This window comes from Spea bombifrons, chromosome 12, assembly GCF_027358695.1.
Source record: "Spea bombifrons isolate aSpeBom1 chromosome 12, aSpeBom1.2.pri, whole genome shotgun sequence".
Taxonomy (NCBI): domain Eukaryota; kingdom Metazoa; phylum Chordata; class Amphibia; order Anura; family Pelobatidae; genus Spea; species Spea bombifrons.
This window is the reverse complement of record NC_071098.1, coordinates 6245369-6262408: the sequence shown is the minus strand read 5'-3', so window position 1 is coordinate 6262408 and position 17040 is coordinate 6245369. Positions and strand designations below refer to the sequence as shown.

Genomic DNA, 17040 nt, shown 5'->3' with positions numbered 1-17040 from the left:
CTTAAATTCACAAAAGCTTAATGACATACAGGAGGAGACTCTGTCCGGGGCACTCAAAGGGACTTTACAGCCATCATATACTATTATTATTATTATTATTAATAATGTTATTATTATTATTATTGTTATTATTATTATTAATAATGTTATCATTATTATTATCATTATTATTATTATTATTATTTATGATAGTTGAGTGATCCCTTTAAATTACCGTGGTGCTCTTGCAAATGCATACGAATCCCCCCCCCACATGCCTTTGCCCCTTTTGCCTGGCTCCCAACAGCAGCTGCAGCAGCAGGGCTGCAACTTCTAGGTCGATTACATTTTTTTTGTTTATTTTAAATGCATATTGAAGTACTCACAGTAAACTAGCATTATTCACCCAAATCATCGCTGTAAATCTGATTCATCAAAATGTTTTTTTTTGTTTTTTTTTTATCTTTTCATATATTTTTTTTTTGCAGTTGTACGATTTCCAAGGAGATTTGAGAAATCTGGTACAGTTTTTTTTTTTTCCGAGGGCTGAGAGTGACACCGTTTTTTTTGGCAATCCGTGTCTTTGTACAGAGAGCAGGTTTAATAACGAGCCATCTGGCATAATTAAAACGAGAAGCAATCGGTAGCCAGGGACAAATTTTTGGATTGCTAATTATCATCACATAAATGTGATTCATCTGTAAGTCTTGGCAGTGAAATCCCTGCTTTTAAAGCATGATTATCTCACCTCATTGTAAGTATTTAAATGTCTTTGTGTGCAGATGAGAACAGTCTGCTTCACTGGAAAATAGAATATATATATTTATCTTTAATATATTACATTTTAACATAAAATAATATAATATATATATATTTATCATTAGCATGTTATTTTTCACATAAAATAAAGTTATTTATCCTAAACATTATTTACAGTACTATCAAAATAATAAACAATATTAATAAACAATGTAGCAGATTCATTATAGAAACAAAGCGTTTGCCGGCAGATCAGACCCATTCGCTCCGTCTAGTCTGCCCGTAAAGACTTACGTCTTTTTTTATATAGCGCCATCATATTCCGTAGCGCTGCACAATGGGTAGACAGGACATAACAAGTAGTATGTAACATAACAATTTGACTTACAGAAACAACAGGTTAGAAGGGCCCTGCTCACAGGAGCTTACAATCTAAAGGGAGTTAGGGTGTATTACACAATAGGTAAAAGTCATACGCCTCTACTGTGTCTGCTGGGAAGCTGTTCCAGGCTCCTTTTTGGATTCAATTTGAGATAGTAGCATTATGACATGACCCCTTTAAAATCATAAAATCGTAGTACGCAATGTATAATCTATACCTGTCGTTATTTATATATATATAATTAGGAAACAAACATTTTCCTTTTCCCATTCTACTAATTGTCAGTAGACAATAATGTGACTGGCCAACATGGGGTTAATAGGAGCTTCATGTTAAAGGGACCGTCACAGTTTACACAGAGCGTTGCTAAATGTTAGTTTAGTCTCCTCCAAGGCATTTGTTTGCCCTTTGTGTCAGCCTCCCAGCTGCTTTGTCTTTTTGGCTCCTGTTACAGACATCTGGAGCCCGCACTGTTTAGGAATCAACAGCATTGGAACAAGAGAGCGCAATGAATCAAATCGCCGCCATGGGCTCGCCCCGAAACGTAGACAGACACCTGTGTACCATGGGACAGATACGACTAATACGCAAAGGATGTATATAACATATATGTATATCATGTATGAACTATATATATATATATATATATATATATATATATATATATATATATATATATATATATATGCAGAACATAGTTTAAAAAAATTATTAGTTTTTAATAAATAATATAATCTGGCTTTTCTTTTCCTTTTATCGGGGGGGGGGCTTGTTTATTCAGTAGCCCCTCTGTATAGGTGGTTGGCTAAGGGTGTTTAGGGTAATAAAGAGAGAACTTTAGGGACGCCTCTCTGTCTTTCTTACCACCGTGTGTTCATTCAGTATTTAGATGTATGTGAGGTGGGCACATTACTATTCATCCTAATATGAGATTATTATTATCTATTGATTGATCCATATAGCACCATCATATTCTGCAGCGCAGTACAATGAGTAAACAGAATACCAATAAGTAGCGCATGGCATAATGTTCAGCGCTGTCCATATATTTAGCGCATACCCAGCAAATACCATTCAGAAAACCCCTATCTGCGGCAGAACGGTTGGAGATCGCACCTGCTTCTGTGTTTTTTAGCTTTCGTCCGTCTCTTCAAATCATCTCCAAGAAGCTACCCCCTAACTGGGGTCTTCTCCATCCACTTCCGTTCAAGCACCGCCAGTTGCCACTTAATTAATGCAAATCCGTTCACCGATTTTCCATGTCCTTCAGATGCAAATACTCAACCATTGAGAAATAAAAACACGACGTTTATCGTAATTGGCGCTGGAAATTCCAGCGGAACGGAAAGAAAATAATTAATAATAAGTAGTGGTGTATTTACTGTCGGTGTTGCGTTACCCGGGGCTGCCCCCTCTGTGCCGCTGTCCTGGGTTCGGGATATGACGTAATAACCCAGTGCGGCAGAAGGACATATACGTTTACATATATATATATATATATACGTTTACATCTGTTACGTGGTCTCTACGACAGGGCGGTGATTATATTGCTATTTTAATCATTATATGATAAGTAAAGAAGTCTGCGGGGTCAGTCATTGACATAATGATAAAAAAGATTATACGAAGACATATTAAAGACACACAAACGACCCAGATAAACGCCATTGAGTAAATCAGAGAATGGACAATGAGCGATCAACAGGGGTGTGAACGGCTGACTCTGTAAAATGAAACGTGCATTATCTGTGTATGGCTACAGGAAGCTATTGATAAGACCTCAATATAAAGGAAGAATGATTCATTTTATTTCCAGGTGAGAAGAGGGTATTGTATGAAATTGGCGCATTAACGATACACGCGCTGGCGATTTTGTCAAATTCCTGGAGACTTCCGCTGATCGGTAATCCACAAAAAAAAAAAAAGCCACGTTCTTCTGATGGCGGTTTGGACTTACTGCCTCTGCTTACTAAGGGTGATAGGAGTGAAATTCAGTAAGAATATTATAGGAGTTTCTAAATCAAATCTATGAGTAAAGTAAACTTGCCTGACGCTTTGCGATGTATAATATACATAAATGATCGTGCCACCTGTGCAAACTCATGGATATTAAAGCTACCCTGTCGTTGTGTTGTTGACAGTATAGTAGCAGAAGTGGAAGCCAATGTATGGATCGAGAATGAAAGACATTATATGCCGACTCCTGAAGCATATGGATCTTTCGATAGAGGACTGCAGCCGGGATTTCTTGTTATAAGGACTATAGGCTTAATATACAGATCTTTTAAGTGATTATCACCAATAACCTTCCAGATCACCAGCTTCTCTGTGATTAAACGCTGCTAGCGTGAAGCGTTTTAGGGATTTCCATTTTTTCCCACTGAATTGTTTATTCTCTAAAAGGAGACATAATTCATTTAAATCCTCACCCATTGAACTATGCATCATGCAGGGCCAGCTTTGCACTTCTTGCTGGACACATTTGCCTGTGTTAACATAGAAACATGGAATCTGACAGCAGATATGCACTATTTGCCCATCTAGTCTGCCCGTTTTTCCTGATATAAAGACTCAAAGTTTAATCAGTCCTTGATCTAGTCTTAGATTCAGGATAGTGAAATACCTATTCCATTCTTGTATAAATTCCCTCGCTGTTTAAACTCTACCACATCTGCTGGGAGGCTGTTCCACCTGCCTACCACCCACTCTGTAAAGTACAACTTCCTTTCATTACATTATTGTAAGTGTTGTCCCTTCATAATGAATAGACGAGTGAGGAAGCTTAATCCAACCTCCTGCGATCTCTCATGTCAACTCTTTCTCTGAATAAACAAAAGAGATATAGATTCAATCAAGATGGCACATGGCTAGCTGGATATCCCTCGCTGGGCACAGATGGCTAAATAAACCCAAAATCCTGGTTGCTTTGTAGCCCTAGAGACCACAAGGTGGAGATTAACTTGACATGGGACAATGGTGGTCCATTTCAGAAGCCAAACCATCAATACAGGCTTCAATACCTAAAGCCATGATTGTTGACTGGAGATGTCATGTAAACAAATATGGCGGTCCATGTCATGCAGACATCTGATGATTAGCCCAACGTTCTGTAAAAACAAAAAACAATATTCATGGTTTTCCTTCTAGAAAGGAAGGCTACATTTCCGAGCGATTACCTGGGGTTCCATTAAATCTAGTAACATAATAGTGCGTACTTTGTCTGGACAGACATACGTCGGATAGAATGAAGAGAAGTCTGCCGTGGGAGACGAATGCAGTTGGATTTCCATATGAACGAGATGTTTATTAAACCAAATGGGGAGGATGGATTGCTTTACAATCTGGAGCATTTAAATGCAAACTCGTGTCTGTTACATTTTACTTTCATTGTGTATTCTTTGATCTGTTGGCCATGTTAGTTTGGGACGCAGACTCGCATGTAAATGGTCTTCCTAACTAATTATTTAGCATAATGAATCAACAATAAATGGCTCCATAGACCCACTTTGCCAGTGTCTAGAAAAAGCCATACAGAGGCTTATTGTAAAAACCAGTTGGAGGTGTGAAATCTGGTACTTCTGCTGCATGGTATCAACCTGGTGTTTTGCTACAGTATCAAGGAAAAGTCTGACCAATCAAGCAAATAAGTCTTTGATCTCTGCTCGGGCCTGAATTGATGGAATCTAGTGGGTGACAGGAGGGACATTAGTGTTAGGTGTCCAGCAACTCCCACCTCTCCTCATATATCTCCTCCCTTCACAAAAACCTTTCAGTATTCTGTGTACCTCTTGGCGAGGAGGTACTACAAATACATCTCAGAGGCCCAAAGGTCTTGCCTTATCCTGAAGACACGTGAAGACATATCCTTCATTGGAAACCTTTGACAAATATTTTATGGGAGCAGCTGAAAGCCTCCTGAAGAAACATTTAAGCATCAGAACTTATTCTGCGACGGGGTGGATGGTCAACACAAAAGCTACGTTTTGGTTCCTCTGTTGGTGACATGAAGGAGAAGTCCATAGACTTCGAGAGAAACATGGGACGACTATCTGCATGGAGGAGCTGGGATCATCTTTCTGTAATAGACGAGGTCTTATTGACTTACTCGTCTGATTTAGAGGTATTTGATGGATCATCTAAGGCTTATATGTTTTATTCGTATTCTTCTTCTTAAATTTGGCTCATTTGGAACCCTTTTATTTCTGCGCATTTGAAGAATTAGATACATAACATCATTTTTATCTAACCTCAGGAACAAATCACCACTTTTTTATGTTATATTTAAATATATTTAATTTATATAATTATATATAATTTATGTTTTTTTAATGTTTTATGTTGTTTTGGATTTTTTGTGCCTAGATAGAACTAGGACTTGTCCTTTATCATGTTTAAGGGTTCATGATGAGTACATTAAAAAAATATCTACATACTAAAGGGGAGAGAGGGACAAACTATTGAACCTATAGTGATACAATAACTAGTTTAACACTTTGCTGTTATGCCATAAAAATGAATATTATATTATTATTAGTATTAGTATTATTATTAATATTATTATTATTATTATTAAGCCAAATAAATAATTAGAAAATAAGTAATTTATGTCCATTTATGCATATCCTTTAATGGTATTACATATGAAATACAGCTCTTGTGGCCCTCAGCCGCCATGTAGCCAGACAAGTGCTAACCTGTTGACTCCAGTAACAAATTTTTTTTCAACCATCCCCTAAATACTTTATAAAGAGGAATAATCTAAATTTGGTGTAATATTCCCTTAACCTTTTCAGTGCCATAGTCCACTTCCATGGCACCCTTTAGGTACCGCAGTGTTGTATCAGACAAATACCTAAATAAAATGCCTTTTTTTTTGGGTATTGAATAGGTTCTAACTCCTGTACATATGATATGTGTTTATTTGTACGCCAGCCCTCGCACAAGTAACTGTTTGCTTTTTGGCTATTTTTAAGTAGGTGCTATAAATCTCAAATTACTCACTGTTTGTTTTAACACACAATGGCTGAAAAATCTTGTTTGTGTTTATCATGTCTTTGTTACCCAGTCTGCAGGCAGTTTCTGATGGGGTTGTTCCAACATGCCCTGGAATCTCTGCTCCGTTATATATATATATATATATATACTTTCTATTCGGCGTTCCATGGTTGAGTTAATAGCATCAGTTGCATCTTATATATTTGAAATATATGCAAATATATGAAATGTAAAAGAATTTTGGGTCTGTTTACATGCATGGGATAGACATATGGATCCTGAATCTAAGACCAGACCGACGACTGATCAAGGTTTGAGTCTTCACTGCAGGAAAAACAGGCAGAATAGATAGGCCAAGTTGTTCGTATCTGTCGGCATATTCTATATTTCTATGTTTAGCAACGGGTCTTCCTTGGGTACTGTTATTTATTTAAAAAATGGCAAATGTTACTATTATTATTATTATTATTATTATTATTTATTTATATATATATTCTGCTGTGCTGTACAATGGGTAAACAGAACATAACAAGTAGCCCATCACATAACAAGTCCGACTTACAGAAACGCTAGGTTTAGAAGAGCCCTGCTCGAAGGAGCTTACAATCTAGTTATTGAATATTCCGTAAATTATCATTTTCATTTCTTTTCCCCTTGAAAATTAAACTGACATCACCAATACAACCAGTTAATTATTTTTCTTGTTTTTGGCACATTTTTTTTTACAAATAAAATGTTATTTATTAGAGCCCGTGGCATTAAAGAGACGCAGAGCCACCTATAGGCTGAATTTGGTAGTGTCGGAATTTTAGACACATTTTAGAACCCCAGCGGTATCTCACTAAGCCCCTCCCACCTCATGCAAATAAACACAGGCTGTTGTTAAAGGTACAGAGTGAGAGCACAAAAAGGAATGCCCCATTGCCATGCCAGCGGTATTAGCCACCCCAGCAATGTCATCCGTTTTATTGACTATTGACTTCTTACATTGGGATTGACACAAAGCACACAAGAGCTGCGTCCCCCTCTCAATCGATCACGAAATGGGATTTGATATTAATTGGCAGCTAGCAGAGCAAGTTAAAAAGGCAGAGGAACCGGTGTGTCTTTCGTAACAATCACGCTATTCCTTTAATACATTTTTGGAGTCGTTTTAATGAAAAATTATGCTATTCATTCTATTATCGGAGCGATACCTTTTCAGGCAGAGGTAAGTATTATTATATACATAAGATACAATACAGAATATATAATATATTATTTCTCTGCGATTTACTGTGAATTTTATTTGTTCTTTTTTTCTCTATGCATCAGGGATGTACATCGCTTAAATTGTTAAAAAAATCTATGTATTACATTTTTTTTATATTGCGTTTTGTTTTGTTATCTTTATTATTTCAGTTTAGGTAGAATTTTGTACACCCACTTTGGGGCAAACGGTTACTTTGTTATTGCAGACGGGTAGGATGCAGATATGTACAAGGGCTTCAGGGTCGTTATTACGTATTTTTAATCAATAGAACATTATTATTGCTAGTTTTTTTTATTAAGCCCCTAAATTCTCTGTGGGAGGCGAGAGAGAGAAGGAAATTACTAATCCGGATAAAATAGAGAAAGGAGAAAAGAGTTCAAAAAAAGGGAAAGGTGCTTTATTTTGAGTACATTTTGATTTTGGGAGACAATTATTGCAACGGTCTATTCTCTAAAAAATCACTAGATTCCAGCTCATTGTGCGTTCGCCGCAGAATGATTATTTCAATGTAAGGAATGGTCCGAGTTACTTGTAAAGCCCGGATAATAGCTGTGTCTGGGATTAGGCAGCTCCATAGACTTGTAAGTAGGGGATTTCTCTTCTTTGTTTAAGTGAAAGGCAGATTTTTTCATTATTTTTTTTTAAAAAGTGGCCTTTTTGTGTTTTTGTGATCTTGATTTTTTGCAACGAGTTTGGGGAATTCATCTGCAATATTTTTCACATAATCTGCTTATTATATAATGATCTGCCCTTATTCCATATTTTGTGTCTCCTTCCCTTTCAATATGTTTTTTTTTTATAGAATTCATTATATCAGGGCATATATTTTACATATGTTATATATTTGTTTTTACATTTTTTTGTTTAGGCTCCTGGAAGAAGGAGGAAAAATATGACTGAATTCCTTGGGGACGCCAATATCCCAACTCAAGACTCAGCCCAGAATTCCAGCTCTTCTCTACCCAACAACGGCTCGGATACCTGGAAAAATCGCGCCGCCAGCCGCTTCAGTGGGTTCTTTGGATCTAGTGTTACTGGACCGTTTGGAAGGGTAATTATTGATAATGCCAATTTTTGGCATTATTGTGCATTGTCTTGTCAAGTGTTTACATCAAAATCAAAAGAAGTCAAAATCTAAAACTAGAGGGTCAAAGATTTAGATCTAGTATAAGGACGTTTTACTTTACTGAGAGGGTGGTAGATAAGTGGAACAACCTCCCAGCAGGAGTGGTCGAGGGTAATACAGTGAGAGAATTTAAACATACATGGGATCGGCATACGGCTCCTGAATCTAAGACGAGACCAACGTCTGATTACAGCAGGAAAAAAGTGCAGACTAGATGGACTTATGGTTCTGATCTGCCGTCATATTCTATGTTTTTATATAAATCAGTATTATTCCTCATGTATTTCGGATAATATATATATATAATTAGAATGCCATGGGCTATTTGCATTTAACTCGTTGACCGCCAAACATTGTTCAATGACGCTGATACTAAAAGCTACAAGCAGTTTTGAATCGGAGAAAGTGCTTTACAATGTGTGGATTTAATCCGTAGCGTCCACCTCTACATTCAGATGTAAATTAGTTCTATTTCATGTAATTGTTCTTTGTTTCACGCATTAGTCTACTTAGTGACACTTTTCAAGTGGTCTGGGAAAACATTTGTTTTTCTGTAAAGTTACTGGAAATAGTAGTCGTTAATGATGAATACCAATGAAGGGAGCATAAAATAAAGGACCCCCCTCCAAAACACGCGTTTTTAACTTATGATAATTATTAATTAAGAAACAAATTATGGCTCACTTAGTATATTGTTCCATATACAGCCGGTTCAATTATTACTAAATCCTCATCGGGATTCAAAATATATATATATATATATCTATATATATATATATAACAACTCTTTATTCGCAATAATTGGCACTGCAATATTGGATCTTAAGGAGTTAATATTCCTAAAATCGTACTCATGACCACAATTCGTATTTGCGCTATGACAAATAAAACAAGTTTTTATTTTGTCGAAGAAGCCCCGGTCAGACAATTTCCAACTTGAGTTCTGGGATTAATGATTTAACGCTCGCAAAGAACTGGAGCGGAGGTTTCGGAATATTCTTTTGTCCCTTTCCAATCTGGCCGACCCCAACTCCTTAGTATCATGTCACGGCGTCAATGATTCTGAGACGGCAGCCTGGCCTCATTGTTGGAGGAGCATTCAATGATTGCACCCTCGCCTACTCTTACCAGCTGTTCCTTTAAATGCGACGGTCCCATGGGCTTCTAGCACGAGCGACAGATACAAGAAAACAAAGAGGGGGATCTGCCGGGTCCCTGGGTGTCACTTCTCCTCCGATAATCACATTAGCTTCGCTGTGTCTCATTTACATGGAATTACCGCAGCTTCTAGATATTGAGTTAGAAATCCAGGCAGCGCTGGCTGATACTCGTATAAAGCAGCGTTAGTCTTCACAATCCAGGGAAATTTCGTGATAAAATATCCATATATGTCTTTTTTAGGAGATCGATAAAATGGAGCAATTGGAGAGCAAGCTTCATTCGTATAGTATGTTCGGGCTTCCTAAATTGCCACAGCAGCTTTGTTTTGATCAAGATTCGTGGGAGGAAGAAGAAGATGATACTAACTTGAATCTTGAAGATAGCTGGCAGGAGATCATTGAGGGTCCTGAGGTAAGATCTCTTAGGATGCAGAGAGTCATACAGAGATTATTATTTTTATCATAAATCCTGTAGAAAGAGTGAATGTTTAATGAAATATCAAGTATTTTGTCTCTTATACATTGGTTTAAAGTGTTTTACGTAGGTCTCTTTAACAAAATTCTCTCTCTCCTCTTTTGTCTCTATCGCACATTGTTTTTCTTTTTTCTTTCTTTCTCTTTCTCCTCCATGCCTTCCTTTCTTCTCCCATTCCTTCCTTCTCTCCTTCCCCTTGCTTTCCCTTTGCTCAACATTTGTTTCTCCGTGAATTATATTTCAGTTAAAACTATTGAAATGCAGATATTTATCAGCAGAAATAGATTTATCTTTCTAAAATGTGCTGAATTACATTTTTGGTTGTCTGACACAAAAGCAGGTAGCTGCCATGGAAACTTAAGAAAGCTTCTTAAATCTCAGCGTCTCAGTAATATTTATGTTATTCAGAGGAAATAATGACATTTACAGATATTCCATGGTTTGTTTGTGGAGTGGAACCGTACCCTTAATTCAGTTTAGTAAATCAGTAGTTAGGATTCTGGAGTATGGCAATACCAAGCAACCGAGGAATGGTAGAACAAATGTTCCTTTTTCCAACAGATGTTAACGCGCCGGCAGTGCCACCAGCAGGAGGCCATCTGGGAACTGCTATACACAGAAGCCACGTATATCAAGAAGCTGAAAGTCATTACAGATGTAAGTTTTATTTTTACTATGTGTGTATATATGCACAGAACTATATGTATCTATATGCTGGGTGTGCTGTATGCCACAATGAAGAAGAACGGGGTAAAATACATTTCCACTTGTCTTTTCACAGCTTTTCCTTTGCTGCCTCCTGAACCTTCAAGATTCAGGGCTCTTATGTGAGGTAAGGAAATACTTTATAAATGCAATATTAAAAAAAAAAATTGTCATATAATTTTGCGAAGCAACATGGAATGGGGCGTCAGCATTACTTCCTTGATGCTGTTATAGGTGTGGTTATATGGTTATGTTCACATGTAAGAAGGGGTTAATGTGTCCCTGTATCATATAACAAATGAAGAATCCTGATTTGTATTTTTTGTTCCAAAGGTGGAGCCAGAGAAGCTCTTCAGCAATGTTCAAGAGATCATCCAACTCCACCGGTCCCTCTGGAGGAACGTCATGGCGCCAGCACTAGAGAAGGCTAGAAAGACCAAGGGATTGTTCAACCCAACTGATTTTGAGAAAGGATTCAAAATGGTAAGGAAGCTATTATTTTGAAGACTTCTCTCAGATCAGATGGGTTCTGTCATTCACACACAAGTGGTGACTATGCTTTTAGAAGATCTCTAACGTAAGATGGCATGGAGAAACTAGGGATATAGCGAGAACTTATGTAGGGAGACTTGGTCTCATCCAACCCTGAGTAAATGTCTTAGTGCCCTGTAGGGAGTAGACCTCCACATCAGAGCTTTACTAATTAGATTGTAAATTAATTATAGTTGGCCAAATGCACTGACCTTCCTTTCTCCCCTTTCAGTTCGAATCACTTTTCAAGCCATACATCAGATATTGTATGGAGGAGGAAGGGTGCATGGAATATATGAGAAACTTGCATCGGGACAACGAGCTCTTTCGAGCTTACGTTACGGTAAGTTTTATTGTTTTTAGCGCCACTCATTTTTTTTTTGCTTCAACCTATATGTGACAATGACATCCAATTGGACCACTTTATATAAATATATAAGTATATTCAGGTTGCGAAGCCCCCTTATTAAAGGCTTGTAATGAGTTTTCATCGTTCAAGTCCCATAACATTTTGAATATTAATACGTTGGTTTAGCTGTCATATAGTCTAAAAAAAATTGAATAATTAGTTAAGACATTTTTAACTTTATCAACTGTTTTTTTTAATGTTTTGGCAAATTTTTTACATTCTTGCTGATTTTGTCTTTTTTAGTGGTCTGAAAAACACAAGCAGTGCAATCGTTTGAAGCTGAGCGACATGTTGGTAAAACCACATCAACGCCTTACCAAATATCCTTTATTGCTCAAGTCAATCCTGAAGAAGACGGATGACCCTCAAATAAGAGAGTCCATCATTATCATGGTAAACATATCTTTATACGTATATAATATGTATATTTATAAGTATGAAGGATGACAGGGGTTGTAGAGGCTGAAATATCAGTAATAATGATAACTTTGTAATCACAGATAAACTCAGTGGAACGTTTCATCAATCACGTGAACTCACGCATGCGCCAAAGACAAGAGCAGCAGCGACTGGCAGCCATCATCAGCCGCATCGATTCCTACGAAGCCGTGGAAAGCAGCACCGACGAGGTGGACAAGGTAACTGCGAACGTTTAAACTGTCTGTACATTTTGCTTGTTGTGTAGCACATACTCAGCTCATAAAACCGGTTTCTAATTTGGTTAACTCACCGAACTTTGTTTTTTTCTCTTGTTAGATTTTGAAGGAGTTCTGCCGGCTGGATTTAACGGCACCCATGCTTGAAACTTCTCCTGATGATACACGACAGCTTCATCACGAAGGATGTCTCAAGATGAAAGAAGGAAAGGACAGCAAGGTAATAATTACTCCTCTTTCCTCATCGGCCCCAACCAGAGGGGACATTAACCCCTTGATGACAAAGCCCGTACATGTACGGGCTCAAAATGCATTGTTTTCAATGGGTTTAGGGACTGCCTAGCTTAGGGCACAAAAGGGAGAGAGAGAAATAACCACATATTAACCCCGTACCCTTTGTGCTTCCAGATGGATGTGTACTGTTTCCTCTTTACGGATCTTCTCCTCATTACAAAACCAGTGAAGAAAGCTGAAAGAACCAAAATTATTAGACAACCTTTGATGGTGGATAAAATTGTATTCCGAGAGCTTAAAGACCCTGGTAAGTGGCAACATTTATGTCCATGCCTCTTATCACAGCCAAACCAACTCAATACAGTCCAGGTTAAATGTAAATCACATAATCAATAGATCACAAAACTACCCAGAAGCTGTTCCTCTTAATAATATATATCCCGTCTCAAAGCTTTGTTAATTTGGACAGCACTCTGCACATCCTAGAATAAATACCAGCATGTATATACCAGGTTACTATTTGGTTTTACAATTTTCATAGATTAAGTTAACCATTTATTAACCCTTTATATATCTATATATTTATAATGACATCACAGGGTCATTCTTGTTGATCTACCTGAACGAATTCCGAAGTGCTGTAGCTGCCTATACCTTTCAAGCAAGCGGACAACAATCTTGTAGACGATGGATTGAAGAACTTTGCAATGCGCAGGTAAATCCTTTTAAGTATTTAACATTGTTTTACAGTAAAAAAGACGTCAATGGGTCAGAAAATTTAGTATGATGTTTCAGCCTGCTCATTAGGAACAGCCACAAATACATATAATTTTATGGGACATGCATTTCCGCATTGGTGCTTACGTGTCCTTGGATCCACAGGACCATGGTTACTGTAGCTCTGTAGATCCTTGGATGTAGGTTTCTATCACCTAATGTATATAATATAAATGTTTGAACAATGTTTGAACCACCTTTGTTCACCCGAGAAGGACCCAGTAAACCACATTTGATGGAGGATGCTGATTACTGGTTGAGACCTCACAAAGATCACTGATCATGTACTCAACATGCCTTAATTTGTGTGGGTATCCATTAGATCAGAATGGATGATTAATCACTCTGTTTGTTGACATGGCACCCTAGAACCTTTTACAAAGATTGCGTCAAGAGCATGTAGAGAACCAGCAACAAGTGCCACATCTTCAGGAAGAAGAGGAAGATATGGAAAGCGGGACCTCGGCAGCCAGTTCCCCCACCATTCTGCGTAGAGGGAGTACGGAAACGCGACAGAGGTAATCTTTGAGTCATAAAGACGTCATTGTGTTTTTGCGTATCAGTCATAAGCTTGGTAATCACTCTGTTTTCTATAATCATCTATGTTTTGTCTGAATTTTGCAGTCAGTCTGACAGCTCTACAGAAACTATTTCTGTCGTCGTCATCGATGCCAGTGAAGACTTTTCTTCTCCTGAGACCGAACAAGGGCCGTTTGGTTCTCAGTCAGATGAAACGTCGATTAGCACTACAGCTTCATCCACTACACCCACAAGAGACATGTTTGAAAGCATGGAGACTTCTGAATCAAATTCAGCTATGGATTCAAATTACCTGAAACTGGAGCCAAATGCATGTAGATCTTCATCGATAGACAGCGCTTACGGGACACTCTCTCCAACGTCACTGGAAGAGTTTGTAGAACGCCAACAACAAGAAATGGCGGAAGAAGAGAGAGAATCTGTCAGTTCCCATCGTTCCTCTTCTCCAAAACTCCGTAGGCGAACACCTGTACAGCTTCTTCCTTGTAGAACCAAAGTTCTGAAGTCCAAATCAGAAGCCAATATTCTTCATCTGATATCCACATGCCCTTCAAGTCATACTAATGAGGAATCTCCTCTTACTCAAAGCAAAAGCTTGTGCGAACTCTTTATGTCACCAAGATCAGACTGTTTCCTAAATATGGAAAGCGACGGCAATGAGATGGCTCGGTATGTTACGCATAGGACTAGCTTGGTGGAACCTTCACTAAACAAAGTTGACCAGCACATTGTGAAACCAAGACGTCAGTCTGACTGTTCAAGTAGGAAAGTGGTCAATTTAAGTAGCTGTAGTAGCAGTTCATCCGAACTTTCAGAATCAGAAGACATCATCTTTTCAAAAGACGCTGGTCCGGGAAAAGAGGAGGACAAACTACAGGATCCACTGACGGAACGTGAGCAAATTAACTCTTTCCAAGACTCTGAGAGTGATTCTGGCTCACAGCTGTATAGCGGCTCTTTTTCCGATCGGTATGCGGCTGAGGAGAACGAGCGAGAATTGGACATTAATAATGCTTCTGGTGCTGCGAGAAGAACAATGTCTGATCCTCAATCGTCACAGCACAGGAAGCTCACTTTGGCCCAACTGTACAAAATAAGAACCACTTTGCTCCTCAACTCCACATTGACAGCTTCGTAAGTATTTTATGCTATTGTGTAGTTTCTCTGAACACTTTTCATGGGTCAAATGTCCAGTTTTCTTCTTCTTTCCTACTTTTTTAATCATTTGTGCTCCAGAGAACTGGCGGTGAGCCTCTGGATGTTCTCAATCCTCTTGGATGCAACACATGGCTCCCACTCCTCCTTCATTTTCTTTTTCATCCTCTATTATTATCATTTAACTGCTTTCCCCTCATCCCTTCTCATACTTTTCCCTAGTCACATTTCCACCATTTTTTTTTCTTCCCGTACAATTATTGTCTTCGCTTCATTCTATTTCAACATCATCTTTGACAAAAACTCATCAGGCGGAAATACTTGACGTTTTAATTTCTACATCTTCTCTAATATTCACTGTTTTCTTCTTAATTTCAGAGAGGTGTAGCTTTACAGAAAAAAAAATATCCTGTACATATTTCAAGGTAAATTTGCGTACCTTCGCGGGACATTTGATATTGAGGATGCCGAAATGAATTTGCTCCAGACATTAAAGAGGACTATGCCTGAGAATCAAGAAGTAAAAGGCGGGCGCGTATTTGTTCCTGCGTGCGCATGGCTAAAACTGGATTACTTCTCAGAAAATTTGGGGCATTTTTTCCCAGAATCTCGGGGGAAAAAAACAAGTTATCATATTTGCACTTTGAGAAAACTAAGAGTGAACAAGCCAAAACACACCAAGAGGGTTTAGAATCTCAAATAAACAGAAACGGAAAGGCGTTCCTGCGACACGTTAACTAAAACAAGTCAACGAGAAGATGGAAAGCAATTGGACAAAATAAGAAAAAGTACATACTTTCCAAATTTTCATGGCAAAATCAGTAATCCCCACGTCAAACACATTTTATTTTTTTGCCTGGTTATTTAAAGAAATGCTAATTGTTTCCTACTGGTTACGAAATACATTTGATCTATACATTTGTAGAATTGTACAATCGCAATGGAGGATGACGTTTACTAAGAAACGTACGCGACGGGAAAGCGACGGTTCTGGAGTTTGGAAATGGAATCCACATGGTGCTGGCCTTTTAGAAAACTTGAGTATGAAGTTGACTTAAGGTTTAAGTATCTAATAAATATGTAGACATTGAAACGTGGGCACACCGAATCATTGTGCGAACCGATAACTGTTTTAATCATGTGGGACTTGGAGAAACGTGTTCTTGTATAATAATAAGTAGCCTTTGTAGGGATATATATATATATATATATATATATATCAGATATGTTTAGCACCATATTTATAAAACATGTTCTATAGCTCTATGCAACGGAACATAAAGGAACAGTATTATAACGTGACGTGGTGCTTGCCAATTTTTTAAATTATTTTTAATCGAAAAACAAAGCTAAACCGGGTTTCTTTTTGGTTTTTTTTTGTGAAGTTATTTAACACTGTAAGGGGCACTTTATTTTAATAAAAATTCATGTGCAGAGCCACAAGTATTAATGACCTGCGCGTGAAAGTTTGCTAGATGACAATAATTCAGTGTATCTCTCTGTACGTCGACTGCACTTAGCCGTTTAAAGATATCCCACTTTAACCTCTTAATGACAAAGCCCGTACATGTACGGGCTCAGAATGCATTGTTTTCAATGGGTTTAGGAACCGCCCATTGTCCTTAAGGGGTTAAATAACAATGTATCGTAGGTCGTCTTTTCATGGTTGATATTACGCAAAATAGTTTAAATTCACTCTTTTTTGGGGGGCAGTCCATTAGCAGGACTTTTTTTTTAATTTATTATTTGTGCTTCCTGATGGTTATGTAGTTTCTCTAAAAAAAAATTATTATTTGAAATTTGGAAATGTATCAAATATAAAAAATATATAATGTAATATAAAATTACAAAACCATCGCAAAGTTATTTCTCTGTCATATAATTTCATTCTGTAAATATGGTTTT

General features: G+C 37.7%; 1 protein-coding gene across 2 annotated transcripts in view; it reads left to right on the top strand.

The window, feature by feature from the left end:
- Positions 1-16228, top strand: part of PLEKHG5 (pleckstrin homology and RhoGEF domain containing G5) — a 98506-nt gene extending 82278 nt beyond the window's left edge. For both annotated transcript variants that reach the window (XM_053451769.1, XM_053451770.1), the window contains 14 exons: positions 8236-8418; positions 9895-10065; positions 10690-10785; positions 10910-10960; positions 11167-11316; positions 11597-11707; positions 12017-12166; positions 12274-12411; positions 12530-12649; positions 12838-12970; positions 13263-13378; positions 13810-13958; positions 14065-15114; positions 15514-16228. In XM_053451769.1, coding sequence (XP_053307744.1) covers positions 8236-8418; positions 9895-10065; positions 10690-10785; positions 10910-10960; positions 11167-11316; positions 11597-11707; positions 12017-12166; positions 12274-12411; positions 12530-12649; positions 12838-12970; positions 13263-13378; positions 13810-13958; positions 14065-15114; positions 15514-15523 — 2628 coding nt within the window. In that variant the 3' untranslated portion in view covers positions 15524-16228. The remainder of the gene's footprint in view (positions 1-8235; positions 8419-9894; positions 10066-10689; positions 10786-10909; positions 10961-11166; positions 11317-11596; positions 11708-12016; positions 12167-12273; positions 12412-12529; positions 12650-12837; positions 12971-13262; positions 13379-13809; positions 13959-14064; positions 15115-15513) is intronic.
- The last annotated feature ends 812 nt before the right edge of the window (positions 16229-17040 follow it).